General features: G+C 44.3%; 1 protein-coding gene across 4 annotated transcripts in view; it reads left to right on the plus strand.

Annotated features, from left to right (window-relative positions):
• Nucleotides 1–1,735: 1,735 nt before the first annotated feature.
• CLOCK (clock circadian regulator) overlaps nucleotides 1,736–15,817 on the plus strand; it is a 68,597-nt gene continuing 54,515 nt past the window's right edge. For 2 of the 4 annotated variants that reach the window (XM_040418847.1, XM_040418848.1), the window contains exons 1-6: nucleotides 1,736–1,836; nucleotides 3,993–4,083; nucleotides 5,886–5,945; nucleotides 10,425–10,573; nucleotides 11,532–11,623; nucleotides 14,246–14,335. In XM_040418847.1, the coding sequence (XP_040274781.1) occupies nucleotides 4,064–4,083; nucleotides 5,886–5,945; nucleotides 10,425–10,573; nucleotides 11,532–11,623; nucleotides 14,246–14,335 (411 nt within the window). In that variant the 5' untranslated portion in view covers nucleotides 1,736–1,836; nucleotides 3,993–4,063. The remainder of the gene's footprint in view (nucleotides 1,837–3,992; nucleotides 4,084–5,885; nucleotides 5,946–10,424; nucleotides 10,574–11,531; nucleotides 11,624–14,245; nucleotides 14,336–15,817) is intronic. The other 2 variants (XM_040418849.1, XM_040418850.1) reach the window with 2 other exon arrangements.

Here is a 15,817-nt window from a genome sequence, read left to right on the forward strand (position 1 = left end):
ACAGCAATGAGTCAGCTCTAAAGACATTGATCCGGATATTAGACGTGTATTAGGTCGTTGATGTGCCTCGTATACAGATACGTTTGCGCTTAGCCCTCCGTAGACGTACATATGTTGGAAGTGGAGCTGTAGTAATACGTTATTATTTTTCTTGCAGATTTGAATCCTGAGAAGCTGAAGGCTGGAGTGATTGTGAAGATTTAACGCTGCGGGAACCACCCACGCTGCAGAGGAGACCATTCACTCTGACAGCACAAAGCCAGGTAACCATAGATGCCTCCTGTTAGAAAAGGCTAGCCGTGAAGTATCACAGTGTGCTTCTAGGAATAAGAACAAAAGGAGAAAAATACCTAACAGATGTGACCTATGCTTCAAGGTATTGGTTAACTTTTGCAGGTCCTAGTAAGAAACCCTGCATGTCTCAAGCACAGCCACTCTTTATAATATCATTCTGCCTTTAGGAAGGGCCTTTAATTTCCTCTCTGTGATAATGAAGGTGGTATCTGAAGAGTAATCCTCATTATAATAGTAGGTGCAGACTTGGGATAACTGTATGTCAGCTATTGTTCACCTGGTAGGCCTAGATAAGATGCCCACAGAATAACCTTTGCATTGTGTTGGTCTGACTAAGTTGAGTTAGGCCTCATGCACACGACTGTTGTTTTGGTCCGCATCCGAGCCGCAGTTTTTGCGGCCCGGATGCGGACCCATTCACTTCAATGGGGCCGCAAAAGATGCGGACAGCTTTACGTGTGCTGTCCGCATCCGTTACTCCGTTCCGTGGCCCCGCCAAAAAAAAAAAAAAAAAAACTGACCTATTCTTGTCCGCGCTTTGTGGACAAGAATAGGCAGTTATAATAAAGGCTGTCTGTGCCGTTCCGCAAATTGCCGTTCCGTGTTTTACGGATCCGCGGTCGTGTGCATGAGGCCTTAAACTGATATTCTAAGGATAGGTCATCAATATCTAAGTACTGGCAAACCCCCTTAAAGGGGGTTGTCTCACTTCAGTCAATGGCATTTATCATGTAGAGAAAGTTACTACAAGTTGTGATTGTCCATATTGCTTCCTTTGCTGGCCGGATTCACTTTTCCATCAAATTATGCACTGCTCGTTTCCATGATTGCACACTATAGGAAAAAGCACCAGCCTTTCTGGTGGCCAGGACCGATGTAGTGTGCATAGTCCAGAGCTTTCTTGTATAGTGTACAGGCATGTCGACCACTGCTGGATTGGAGGGTGGTCGTAACTACGGAAACAAGCAGTGTCTATAATGCGATGAAAGACGATATGGACAATTACAATACATCAGTAAGTGCCTGGTATTAACTTTTTTTCTACATTAGAGTACATGGAGTGATGTAAAAAAAAAGTATATCCAGAAAACCATCCACCCTTTCTTTCAAAAAAATAAAATGGGCAGATTTATCATGAAAATACGTCACTTTTGTGGTGTGAAAAAGTGGCAAATTGCATGTTTGTGCCTTTTTTAAATCCACATGCGCAAAAATGTGTGCGCAAGTGGCGTTTCTCCTCCACTTTCTTGAAAAGGGGGTGTAGCAAGGATGGGGGCGGACAGTTTTCTGTAGCTTAGATACTAATATGAACACAATAGTGGCAGCTGTCAAATGATAATTCCAAAGGTAATAAATAACCTGCACAAGTTTCTCCAGCTTCCACAAAATCACAAACATCACATTTTATTTACCGAAAGTGTAAAAAAGTCTCCTATTTTTCGAGTGTCTAGGAATTTATGGATGGTTGGCAACACTGGTGGTCATATGCATAGTTAACAGCAGATACTACTAAACAAGACTGGATCTGCCTACAATCTGCAGGTAAATATCTCTTTTCTATGGTCCACTTTGCAATTTGTCAGTGTCTGTACTAAGTTCAAATTCTGCTCCTTATTTATCTGTATTGTCATCAATATGTTTTGAATATTGCAGACTCATACAAATCCTTAAAGGGGTTATCCAGGAAAAGATGTTTATGACTTATCTTCAGGATAGGTCATCATCATTATTAGATCTGCGGGGGTGTGACACCTGGGACACCCACCAATCAGCTGTTAGAAGAGGCCTTGAGCACCACAGCCTCTTCCTAGGCCAGTGACATCACTGTACATCGGTCCCATGGCCTAGTTGTACAGTGCAGTCCTTGGACAGCTGCTGGGAGCCTGCATCGCTCAGCATAGCTTTAGTGATCGCAGCGGCTCCCTGAAACAGCTGATGATCACCTATCCTGAGGGTAAGGCCTCTTTCAGGCGGGCGTTGCGGGAAAAGGTGCGGGAACATGCGCGATTTTTCCGCGCGAGTGCAAAACATTGTAATGCGTTTTGCACGCGCGTGAGAAAAATCGCGCATGTTTGGTACCCAAACCCGAACTTCTTCACAGAAGTTCGGGCTTGGGATCGGGGTTCTGTAGATTGTATTATTTCCCCTTATAACATGGTTATAAGGGGAAATAATAGCATTCTGAATACAGAATGCATAGTAAAATAGCGCTGGAGGGGTTCAAAAAAATAAATAATTAAACTCACCTTGGACTAAGGTGAGTTTTTGATTATTAAAAAAAAATTTTTAACCCCTCCAGCCCTATTGTACTATGCATTCTGTATTCAGAATGCTATTATTTCCCCTTATAACCATGTTATAAGGGAAAATAATAATGATCGGGTCTCCATCCCGATCGTTTCCTAGCAACCGTGCGTGAAAATCACACTGCATCCGCACTTGCTTGCGGATGCTTGCGATTTTTACGCAACCCCATTCATTTCTATGGGGCCTGCGTTACGTGAAAAACGCACAATATAGAGCTTGCTGCGATTTTCACGCAACGCACAAGTGATGCGTGAAAATCACCGCTCATGTGAACAGCCCCATAGAAATGAATGGGTCGGGATTCAGTGCGGGTGCAATGCGTTCACCTCACGCATCGCATCCGCGCGGAATACTCGCCCGTGTGAAAGGGGCCTAAGTCTTCATTATCTTTTCCAGGATAAGCCCTTTAAAGGGGTATTCAAGTCATTTAAAGTTCTCTCCTAACCACAGGATAGTGAATCCCTAATAAATTGGTGGGAGTCCTGTCAGTAGGACCCCCACTGATCACAAAACTAGAGGCACCATACCCTGCAGGTCCCCCTGCAATGAAGGGTGAGGCAGGTCGAGCATACGCACTGCCACTGTATTGATCTCTATGAGACTGATCCTGCATGCTCAAGTGTGAGGTCTAATGCAGAGAAGTGATACACTGAAGTTATGGCCCACAGCCTAAGGGCTCATTCCCACAAGCGTAATGGCACAATGCCCATTCTGCGTGACGGGTATTGGCCGTGTGCACTCCGTTTGCGCATGTGGACCCATTGACAAGGGGTCTGTGATCCACAACATGCGGCCAAAAATGTAACCTGTTCTATCTTTTTGCGGTGCGGAGGCACTGATCAGAAACCCATGGAAGCGCTTCCTAGTGCTTCTGTGGCCTTCCGATCCGTGCCTCCGCTCCACAAAAGATAGGTGAAGCCCTATCTTCAGTTTTTTTATTTATTTTTCATTTCCTTTTATAGGTCTCATAAATAATGATATCGTACATGTCTGTTGGCGGCGAGAGATGAGGAAATGGTGATTTTCCTCTGGCTCTTTGTTATGAGACGTCTCGGCCTTGTTTTTGTCTCCATAGATCTGCTGAACTTTGTTTGCTCTTGACTGTTTGCTTAAATTGGCAAATTGGCAGCTGCCTGGTAGTGATTACACCAGCCTAAAGCAAACACGGAGTCGACCATGGAGCGCTCGTCCTGGTTATCCTGAAAGATCTGGTTAATCATTAGGAGTCCTATTTTAATACCTTAAAAATAAGGGGTTGTGGTTTAGAAACCATTGAATTGCTGAGGCTCTTTTATTTTTTTTTATTTTTTTTAGTTTGATGGTTGTATAGATGCTGATTTGTGGGTTTGTAGGTCAGGACTTACTCTTGATCGCTTCCTATCTTTTCACAGACCAGCTTACAAATGTCTCCTACGAGGTTAAAGTGTGGGATTTTTTGCTCTCTTCCATAAGCAGCCATAAGATGAGCTCCATTACAGACAGGTAAATTCATTGAATGCAAACGTGTCATTATTGTATTTTTTTTTTTTTTAAATGAAGTAATTGTATTTGTTTGACATGGAGGGGTTATGGCACTAATAAGTTATTCCCTATCCACAGGATAGGGGGATAAGTGTGTGATCGCTGGGGACCACCGAGACCCCCAGCGATCACGAGAACAGGGGTCCGCAAGTGTCGCCGAACTGTCCCATGTGAATAGAGCAGTAATTTGCCTCTACATCCTCTGCTCCATTTGCTTCTTTGGGACTGCAGCGAGCGCTGTACTCGGCCCTCCCATAGAGCATGAAGTGGAGGATGCGCATGCGCTCCATGTTCATGGGGTAGTTTGGTGATACATTCAGTCTCCAGTTCTCATCATTGTTGGGGGACCCAGCGGTCAGACCCCTAGCGATCAGACACATCACTTTTGTATGCTGGGAATAAAAGGATGCAAACGTGAAGTATATTACGCTTTGAGTCCAGCAAAAAATCGCATGTATTAGGGTACTTTCACACCAGCGTTATTCTTTTCCAGTATTGAAATCCAGTGAACGGTCTCCATGCCGGAAAAAAATGCATCAGTTTTGTCCTAATGCATTCTGAATGGAAAGAAATCCGTTCAGTATGCATCGGGATGTCTTCCGTTCCGTCCCGTTTACGGTATGCAGCCTGCTGCAGTATTTTTTCTGGACAAAATCCAGGAACAATACCGCACTTGCCGGATTTCCATAGAGATGTATTAATGCCGGATCCAGTACCAAGTGTTGTGGAAATTGGCGCATTGCCGGATCCGGTTTTCTGGTCCGCGTATGTTCCCGGACATAGTAGGTGCTATTTTCGCTTTTGATCTTTGGAAAAATGTTAATACCGGATCCGTTATTCCAGATTATACCGCATGAGACTGATCCGGTATTTCACCGGATCCGTGTAATTGATCCAGAAAACAAGGATATCTGTTTGTATACGATTTGCCGGATTCTAATAACGCTAGTGTGAAAGTAGCCTAAAATGTATAGCTGTTTTTTTTAATGATAGAACTCTTTGATGATGGATGTCACTCTACAGCAACTGTCGGAGGCATCCATTTAACTCGTATATAACTTGTATACAATAAATGTCAGACAGAAACCTGATGTGAACCCAGCTGAAGCGTATTTTTAGAGGTTACCAAATAAAGTATGAGGATTTTCGTCTGTGCTGGACCTTGCTTCTGTTTGGACCACTTGTCCGTAGCAATATAATTAGGGAGATCTGAGCTCCAGCCTAATAATAGGGACACAGTGACCGGTATAGTTACACCACAGTCAGTGTGAATAGATGACGTGAATTACAATTCTGCACTATTTGTGAAAATATCATTATTCAAAATGTGTTATAACGTTATGTATAGATGGATCCAGGCTAACAGTGTGTGCACCTATAAAATATCTTCCGTAAACTCCACATGGTATCTCACCAGTGTTATAAAGAATAATGTGTAAAATATATTCTTCTATCTGCATATCATTGCAATCAGTTCTTGCCTTCCTCCCCCCCATCAGCACTCGGCGTCTTCGCCTCGCTACAGCGCATGTCTGTAGTGTTTTTTTTTATTTCCATATAGCTTTGCGAGGAGTGGTCGCTGACGACACCTCTTGGGGTGGTGGATAATCTTAAGACTATATGCATTCTTTAGTATTATAGTCGTGTTGTGCATTTACACTCTTACACTAGTGCAGGGAAGGACGTTCAGGTGTGAACATGTAGACCGTTCTGTTACCAATCTTTTATATTGTGGTCGGTAACAATGCTTTGTGTCTTAATAGAGATGATGGGAGTAATTTTGATGGACTTGTGGAAGAGGATGACAGGGATAAAGCAAAACGGTATTTCATGGTTTCTTTCAGTCTAATATTTTGAGTTCCCGGTTGAGACCCTTTGTATGCATGAAAAAGTGTGTGTGTGTGTGGGGGGGGGGGGGGGGGGGGGATTGGGGGCAGTTTTTTTGCAGTGAAATACCAATAATCTGGCATACTAGTGACCACCGAGATGTTGGATTATCTGAGATTTCAAGCTATTAGAAAATTGGACATATTGATTTATGTGCAGGTTATGTCTACACGTTGATGTTGGTGTGCCTGTTCTGTGCATCTGTTAACCCTTCCTATGTCCACCCTTGATAAATATAATTTACATTTATAATATACTAGTGCCAAATGCCAATTTCCACACCATCCCCCCCTTCCCCCCTCCTCACTGACTTTATGAACCCCTTTCAGACCTCAGATCAGCTCTTTATGAACCCCTTTCAGACCTCAGATCAGCTCTTTATGAACCCCTATCAGACCTCAGATCAGCTCTTTATGAACCCCTTTCAGACCTCAGATCAGCCCTTTATGAACCCCTATCAGACCTCAGATCAGCCCTTTATGAACCCCTATCAGACCTCAGATCAGCCCTTTATGAACCCCTATCAGACCTCAGATCAGCTCTTTATGAACCCCTATCAGACCTCAGATCAGCCCTTTATGAACCCCTATCAGACCTCAGATCAGCCCTTTATGAACCCCTATCAGACCTCAGATCAGCCCTTTATGAACCCCTATCAGACCTCAGATCAGCCCTTTATGAACCCCTATCAGACCTCAGATCAGCCCTTTATGAACCCCTATCAGACCTCAGATCAGCCCTTTATTAACCCCTATCAGACCTCAGATCAGCCCTTTATTAACCCCTATCAGACCTCAGATAAATAAAATAAAAAACTCCTCACCTCTCCTGTTCCGCGGCTCCTCTTCATCACCGGGTCCGGCGTCTCTCTCCCCTGTCTTCTCTGGCCCGCGCTACACTGTCAACTGACAGCGTGCAGCGTCAGGTCATAGTGTGCGCACTACGTCCTGACGCTGTACGGGGTCAAGACCCCATCAAAGAACACCAGGAAAGGTGAGTATCGGAAGCGCTTGCTGCGCTTCTTCCCTGCTCCTGGCACCCGATTCATACTAGTGCACGCTTCCATAATGGAAATTCGCTTTATACGCATTATCAGTATATCTGCATGGTTACATACCGATAATGTACAAAATCCTGACTATCGGCCGATAATATCTGTACTTCCGATTAATTGGTTGATCCCTTTTCTATATGAAATAACTATAGTTGGGAGTGTGTTCCTGTACAGTTATAGCACTTTAGCAAGGGGAATGGTGAGCCCCACACCCCCCCCCCCCCACCCAAAGCTGGTAATTTATTCCTAAATTTATAGTAGTGATTATAGAGAAATGGCACAAACTACTTTTATAAACTACATAAAAAGTTTGTATCTTTACGTTACACATCTTATACTGATCCCGAGTCACAGCTAGTATTATATAACCCAAAAACGTTTGCCATTCTTCTGACGTCACAGGGCCGTGCCATGATTGGCTGCCGGACTGGTTGTGTAGAAAGCAGTAGGCTGTACTGAATATACGATTGTTCCTTTCAGGGTAAAGGGATTTTTTCTAAAGTCCATTGGGATCTTGGGAAAACCCCTTTAATGGTGTATGTAAAGTGTAAAATATTGGTCATATATAATAGTCTATTCAGAAAGTCTTCAGACCCACTTTTTTCACATTGTGTTATGTTGAGGCCTTGTGCTAAAATAAAAAAAAAAACATTCAAGTTTTCTCCCATCATTCTGCCTCAATACCTTATAATAAGAAAGTGAGAACAGCATTTAAAAAAAAATAGCAAATTGATTAAAAAGAAAAGCTAAAATTTTGCATGGACATTAGTATTCAGGCCCTTTGCTACGCACCCCACCTCGATTATTAAATGAAAGAAGTTTAGGACAGTTTTGGCCGTCTCTCCAAACTAAGTAATTGGGCGGGGGGGGGGGGGGGGGGGGGACCTTGGTAAGATAGGTGACCAAGAACCCAATGTAGTATAGAAGAGGTTACAGCCAGCTCACCTTTGCGTCCTTCATAGCGGTGCATGGGGCGGACTCAAGCCAGTCCTGGTTGAAGATAGAAGAAATAGAAAAAATGCTCCAGCACCACGATGGATAATGTGAAAATCCCGGTCTTTGTCACCAAAATTCAGGTAGATACAGCAATCAAAACACTGGTGCCCACCGGTTCCCAAGATCTACGCGTTTCGAACAATCGTGTTCTTAGTCATGACTAAGAACACGATTGTTCGAAACGCGTAGATCTTGGGAACTGGTGGGCACCAGTGTTTTGATTGCTGTATCTACCTGAATTTTGGTGACAATAAAGACCGGGATTTTCACATTATCCATCGTGGTGCTGGAGCATTTTTTCTATTTCTTCTATCAAGAACCCAATGGTCACACTGGCTCAGCTCTAAAGATTCTGTGTGCACATGGTGGAAACTTCCAGAAGGTCAACCATCACTGCAGCACTCCACCAATCTGGGCTTTATGGCAGAGTGCCCAGAATGAAGCCTCTCCTCAGTAAAAGACACATAAAAGCTCACCTGGAATTTGAAAAAAAGCACCTAAAGGACTCTGTGAGAAACAAGATCCTTTGGTCTGATAAAACAAATATTGAATTTTTGGACCTCAATTCTAAGAGTAGTGTCTGTAGGAAACCAGGCCCTACTCATCACCAGCCCAGTACCATCCCTACATTGAAGCATAGTGGTGGCATCATCATGCTGTGGGGGTGTTTTTCAGCTTGGACAGGGAGACTGGTCAGGGTTGAGGGAAAACTGAATGAAACAAAGTACAGAGGTATTCTCAATAAAAACCTGTTGCAGAGGGCTGTGGACCTCAGAGTGGGCCGAAAGTTCTCCTTCCAACAAGACAATTATCCTAAGCATAGAGGTAAGACAACACAGTAGAAGCTTAGGAACAACTCTCTGAATGTCCTGGAGTGGCCCAGCCAGAGCTTTGACTCGAACCCAATCGAACATCTCTGGAGAGACCTGAAAATGGCTGTCCACTGATGGTCCCCATCCAACCTGACACAGCTTGAGAGGATCTGCAGAGAAGAATGGCAGAAAATCCCCAAATCCAGATGTGCAAACCCCATGGCGGCATATCCAAGGAAACTGGAGGCTGTAATCGCTGCCAAAGGTGCTTCTACTAAGTAAAGGGTCTGAATACAAGACTTTAGTTTTTTTCTTTCAAATAAATTAGCAAAGACTTCGAATTACATGTTTCACTGTCATTATGGGGTACTGAGTGCAGAATGGTGGGGGGAATAGAATATTATTATTTTTTGGCCGCAACATAACAAAATGAGAAAAGAGTGAAAGGGTCTGAAGACTTTCCGAATGCTCTGTGTAATGATGTGCCAATGAATCAATCTACTTGACTTTTGCTTATCAGCTGTCTGAAGTGGCTGTGGCGCTTGCGCAGTCACTGTGTCCTCTTCTGTGTTTATGTGCAGGCTGTCTCCATTGTAGTGGCGATGCAGCTTCTTTTTAGGTTCATTAGGGTACATTCACACGTGCGTAGTGTATTGCGCAATACACCCGGCCGGCACCCCTATAAAACTGCCTATTCTTGTCCGCTATTGCGGACAAGAATAGGACGTGTTCTATTTTTTTCTGGAGCCGCGGACCGGAAGTTCGGGGCCGTGCTCTGGAAATGCGAATAGCACACTGTGTGCTGTCTGCATCCTTTCCTGCCCCATAGAGAATGAATGGGTCCGCACCCGTTCCGGAACGGGTGCGGACACATTCTACGGACGTCTGACTGGAGCCTTAGAATGAGAGGAACCACTGTAATTACACTGCACCGCTGCTGCAATGTAGATAGCATGCAGGTAAGAAGATGTAGCGCTCGCATGAGCACCATGGCCCCTTCAAACAGCTGATTGCCGAGGGTGCTCTGTGTCAGACCCCCACTGATCTGATACTGATGACCTGTCCTGCAGATAGGTCATCAATATCTGTAACTCAGACAACCCTTTTAATATAAAGTGTATCGTGTTACCCTTTTATCACCTATCCACTGGAAGATGGTAGATCGGTACCGCTAGGACAGCACGCTGCTATTCCAGCTCATGCTCGAGCTCTGCTCCATTTAAACTCCTACTAGCCGCAGTTTTGCAGCTGGGAGAAGCGGGAGAACTGGAGTCCTCTGTTCTGGCAGTCGTGAGGCTCCGAGCAATCAGGTCCCCGCCAATCTAGAATGCTTCTGCTGGAATACTCCTCTCAAACTACAGTTTCCCATGCGGGTCCGTGAATTACAATGGTGATTAGTGAGTACCATTATTGTAGTTAATCATATTGGTTTCAGGCTTTTACAAACTGTTCAGTACATAAAAATTCTGCTGCTCCTTTGTAATGCGGTCCACAATGTAAATGTACATACAATGTTGTATATACTCATGCCACTAACACTCTTTATCTTATAGGGTGTCTCGGAACAAGTCTGAGAAGAAGCGTAGAGACCAGTTCAATGTGCTCATTAAAGAGCTTGGCTCTATGCTGCCGGGAAATGCCCGCAAGATGGATAAATCCACAGTATTGCAAAAGAGTATTGATTTTCTGCGGAAACACAAAGGTAAAATATTTTTCCGTTCTAGCGACAAAGGATTTGTTTTGCCCGCTGTCATTATCTAACATGGGTCATGGATGTCATTGGTGTTTAATAGAATTACTGAATATTACATCTGCCCTATTTGTCTTTTATAGTTCCTTACCCAGAGTCATGAATAAATGTATGTTTTGTGTGGAAGACTAAAAAAGAGCTTACAATCACAGCGGGCCACGTGCTCGGTCATCTCTGTGATATGCCAGTATAGCCAGGTGACATTGGTGCATTTGTGAGGTGACACCTGCATGCAGATTTTTTCATGTGGATTCTGACACTCGCCCTGTGCCAAGATTTTACAATCCCTGTGCATTCAGCGCTCCATCGAAATCTGGGTCAAAGAGAAAAAAAGAAGTTGTACCAGTAGGTTCACATCTGCGGCAGCTGATCTGGCAGGCTGACCGAGAGCAGCCTGATGGATTCTACAGTTCTCCACTGGATCCCCATGGACTATAATGGGGCCTGGTGGTGATCTGGCCACTTTCTGTCATAACTGCTGGGTCTCAGCCTGACAAAAAACCGTTGCCTGCAAATCCACAGCAGAGATCTGAGGGTCAGCCTGGTATTTCTGTCACGGCTTGCGCTGCAGATACACGTCTGACTTTTCCAAAGTGTATTTCAATGGAATGAACAGCAGCAGTTGCCCTCAGAGACTGCTTCCTGCACACTTTGTCTTGGGTGGACAGTGGCCCTCCTCAGCCTTGTGTATAAGGACCACCCAATGAGGTGTGCGCAATATATAAACCTACATTTTTATGTGGTTCTAATGCCTACAAGGCCTGACTAGACTCCATACTTGTGAGTAGCGTAGACCAGCTGCAGCAGAGATCACACAGCCTCCTTAGTCCTGCTTAGCGCAGTCCGTTGAACCAGTTTTTTCTGTGCACCATAAATGATACTAAAGTAATTTTGAATGTCTTGTCTACAGAAATTAGTGCGCAGTCAGACGCCAGTGAAATCCGACAGGACTGGAAGCCTGCGTTCCTTAGCAATGAGGAGTTTACACAGCTCATGTTGGAAGTGAGTATCATCCTGTCTTTACCATTTTATGCCTTTTTGATCACGGGAATAGTTTACTTAAGCAGCTGAGGACCTCTGGGGGGGGGGGGGGGGGGGGGGGGGGGCGCATGAAAGCTGCAGGACACATGAGGTTACCCAATGCCATTCAAATCAAAGACTGAGCACGAAATACATGGACGTCTCAAATCCACCAGAACCTCTTTTTGAACAGCCCTCTGATGTGGCTAATTGAGAACCACTCACTATGAACTACATATTCTCTAATAGGACATAGGCACTGGGGCTGTTTTCATAAAGCAATCCCTTTTTTAAAGGGGTTTTCCAGGGATGAATTATTGATAACATCCTCAGGATAGGTCGTCAGTATCAGATTGATGGGGGTCCAACTTCTGGCACTCAAACTGATCAGCTTCATACTGCATCAAGCACGGCGCCGTACATTGTATAGTGGCTGTGTCTGGTATTGCAGCTCAGTCACATGACCAATGAATGTGACATCACAGGGCCTCTTCCAACGGCTGATTATGGGTGTGTCTGAGGATAGGGCAACAATATTTAAACCCCCTTTACATGGCCTGATGGAGCAAACAATTGTAAGAAAGGAAGCTGTCCTTCCCGCCAATCGTCGGTGAAGGAGATCGTCCATCGCATTTACATGCATCTCCTCCACAGTATGGGGAGGAATGATCACTAAGGCTACTTTCACACTTGCAGTGTGCTGTCTGGTTTTGAGATCCAGCACAGGGTCTCAAAACCGTAGCACAATGCTTCAGTTTTGTCCCCATTCATTGTCAATGAGGACATAACTGAAGAAACCAGAACGGAGGGCACCAGAATGCATTCCTTTCTGGTTTGTTGTGTTCCCATATTGGAGACAAAATTGCTGCAAGCAGCGTTTTTGGGTCTGGCTTGGGAAGCTAAACAAGTTGGATCTGCCACCAAAAACCGTTGTAAGTCAAAGGTGTCGGATGCGTTTTTTGTTTTTTTGATTTTTTTATTGGACACGAGTTTCTTCATTTTCCGTATAATACAACCAGATCCGTTCTGAACGGATGCAGCTGGTTGTATTATTTGAACGGAAGTGTTTTGCCGTGGTTTTGATACCCCATGCTGGATCTCAAAACCGTACTGCAAAAATGCATTTGTGAAAGCAGCCTAATGCCATCTCTTGTCCCCATACAGAATCATTGTTTGACGGCTGGTGTCTAAAAAGCACTCGGCTGTCGTCAAACAATGATTCTGTATGGGGACGAGAGATGGCATTAGGCTGCTTTCACAAATGCATTTTTGCTGTACGATGATTTAGGTGACCACAAGAATGATCTTATTACCCAATGAATGAGCGTTTTGCTTGTTGACGTAATCGACAGCACCTTTACACCGGTAGATTATTGTTAACAAGCGTGTATATGATTGCTTGTTAGCAATAATCTGCTCAAACATCGGGCAGTGTAAAGGGGCCTTAAAGGGGTTGTCTCGTCTCAGACAAGGGGGGCATATCGCTGGGATATGCCCTCATTGTCTTATAGGCCCTCATTGTCTGAGATGAGACAACCCCTTTAAGTCCCTGAAAACTCGTCACCTCCATTATTGCACATCTTTTACATGTCGTCATTGCACTTTAAACCTCCTGTTAAAGGGGTTCTGCCACAAATAACTTATTCCCTATCCACAGGATAGGAATTAAGTGTTTGATTGCTCAGGGGCCAACCTCTGGGATCCTCAGCAACTAAGTAAATGCCGCCAAACTGCCTCATGAGATTGCAGTGGTGCCGCATCCACCACTCCATTTACTTCTATGGGTACAGTGCACCTGGAAGTCCCATAGAAATGAATGGATTGGTGGGTGTAGCATGACTGCATTCTCATGGGAGAGTTTGGCAGCACCTGCAGACCCCTATGTGATCTCTGGGGTTCCCGCTGTTGGACCCCTAGTGATCAAATGCATTATTCGTTATCCTGTGAATAGGGAATAAGTGTTACTAGTGGCACAACCCCTTTAAGTGGTAACAATATGCAGAACACTACAGCGGTGCACAGCATCTTCTGTATACATGGTAGTTTATTGTGCCCATGTACAGTTTGTCTTTTGTCACATGTATGTACTCTGGCTCTAGTATGACGTACGTAGATCATGGTAGCGATACATGATGCTATACATTTCAGACCATCTAGATGCTGCTTTCTGTAAATCCTATGTAAATGAATGGACAGAGCTGTACATGTGTGGCCACCTCTCCATTCACTCCAGGTCAGGATACAGCTGCCTCTCCAGTTGTTTGGGTCCAGGGACCTCCATCTGGAACAAGATGTGAAACTCGCATCTTTCGGATGTTTACTGCGTATCCTGTGGATGAAAGTCTAGGGTGGTTATACCCCCCTTTAAGCCCTTTTCCAGAATAAATGAAAAAGCAGTTTGAGCAAAACACCCAAAATAATGAAAATCCCCTTTATAAACAGCAGGGATGCCCAACCTGCGGCCCTCCAGCTGTTGCAAAACGACAACTCCCAGCATGTTCCAATAGCTGTAGACTGTACAGGCATGATGGGAGTTGTCGTTTTGCAACAGCTGGAGGGCCGCAGGTTGAACATCCCGGATACATGTCTGTTCTCTGCTTCCAGGCCCTGGATGGATTTTTCCTGGCAGTTATGACTGATGGAAACATCATCTATGTATCAGAGAGTGTTACACCTTTACTTGAACACTTACCTGTAAGTATTCACTGCCGGCAGAGATTTATTGCAGAATTACTCACTTTAAGAATGGAAAAAAAAGCTGTGAAAACGGTGCCCGGACTCCTAGAGCAAGCCTGTAAGTCGTGCTTCCGTCTGTCCACCCAGATGGTGACGGCTTATGTGTTATCAGTCTGTGTACAGGGAGAGCTTTACATGATGGTACGGAATCTACCCATTTCCAAACTCCGCTCTACTATTTCATGCTATGTGGCCCCCCACACTAGTATAGTAGATGTGACAAAGCCGCATTAATTATATCCATTTCTGTATAGTAGACGGTTTAACAGCTCAGTCTTTTACAATCCCTACTTATAAGGGTTGATTTACAATAAGCAGGTCAGAGCGTCCCCCGCTGAAACCCTCTTGGATCAGCTGTTATTGTTGGTGAAACTTGAGACTCCAGAACAGGGACGCTCAACCTGCGGCTCTCCAGCTCTTGCAAAACTACAACTCCCAGCATGCCCAGGCTGCCTACAGCTATCAGCCTACAGCAGGCATGGTCATGGTGGGAATTGTAGTTTTACAATAGCTGGAGAGCTGCAGGTTGGCCATCCCTGCTCCAGAACAGATCCTCCATTAACTTAGAATTCATTAATGGGGCGTACGGAAATGGGTTTTCTTTACTGGATCACCCTTTTAGGGACTGTTCACATCACGTTTTTGTACCATGTTTAGCGTATACATTGGGGAAAAAAATCCAGAAGTGTAGCACGCTACGCTTTGCCGTCCTGCAGAGTGCAGAAAAAAAATAGTATATTTTAACACCAAATAAATATATATATATTCTGAGGCATCCATCTGAGGCATAATTTTAAGGCTACTTTCACATTTGCGGTATAGCTCTCTGGACCAGCTTTGGAGGATGTTATCATAATACCTCATTGTCTATAGTGGGGTCCTGCCGAGATCTGGCCACTGCCCGCAAATATGCTAGGATTTGGCTGGACAAAAACTTACTGGGGCCAGCAGAGTAACTGCACTTGCGCAAAACTTTTTGCACAAGTGCTGTTGAAAAGTCACAGTTACACAGTTTGTAACTTCTTCACGCCACAAATGTGGCATATCTCTGTGATTAAATATGGCCCCATTGTCTTTCAAGAGCAGATACATGGGCCATAGACACTACAGATAGAAGGGGGTTTGTATAAATTATTAAATATGGATAGTGACATGGAAAAATGCAAAAAAAAAAAAAAGGTTTAACATAAAAACATAATTTAAACAATAAGTCATTTTCTGATGATACATTCCATTTAACGCTATATTTTCTCTGTAACACCGCTGCTTTCCAGGGTGAAACCTAGCTCATTTTGTTGAGGGAGCCTGTCAGCATTTCTTGCTGTCAGTGGTTAGGGCACCTTGAATCTGCTGACCGTTTCCCTTTTTAGGCGGTTATGGCATTATACAGCCAGGTCCATAAATATTGGGACATCAACACAATTCTAACATTTATGCTCT

This window comes from Bufo bufo, chromosome 2, assembly GCF_905171765.1.
Source record: "Bufo bufo chromosome 2, aBufBuf1.1, whole genome shotgun sequence".
NCBI classification, from domain to species: Eukaryota; Metazoa; Chordata; class Amphibia; order Anura; family Bufonidae; genus Bufo; species Bufo bufo.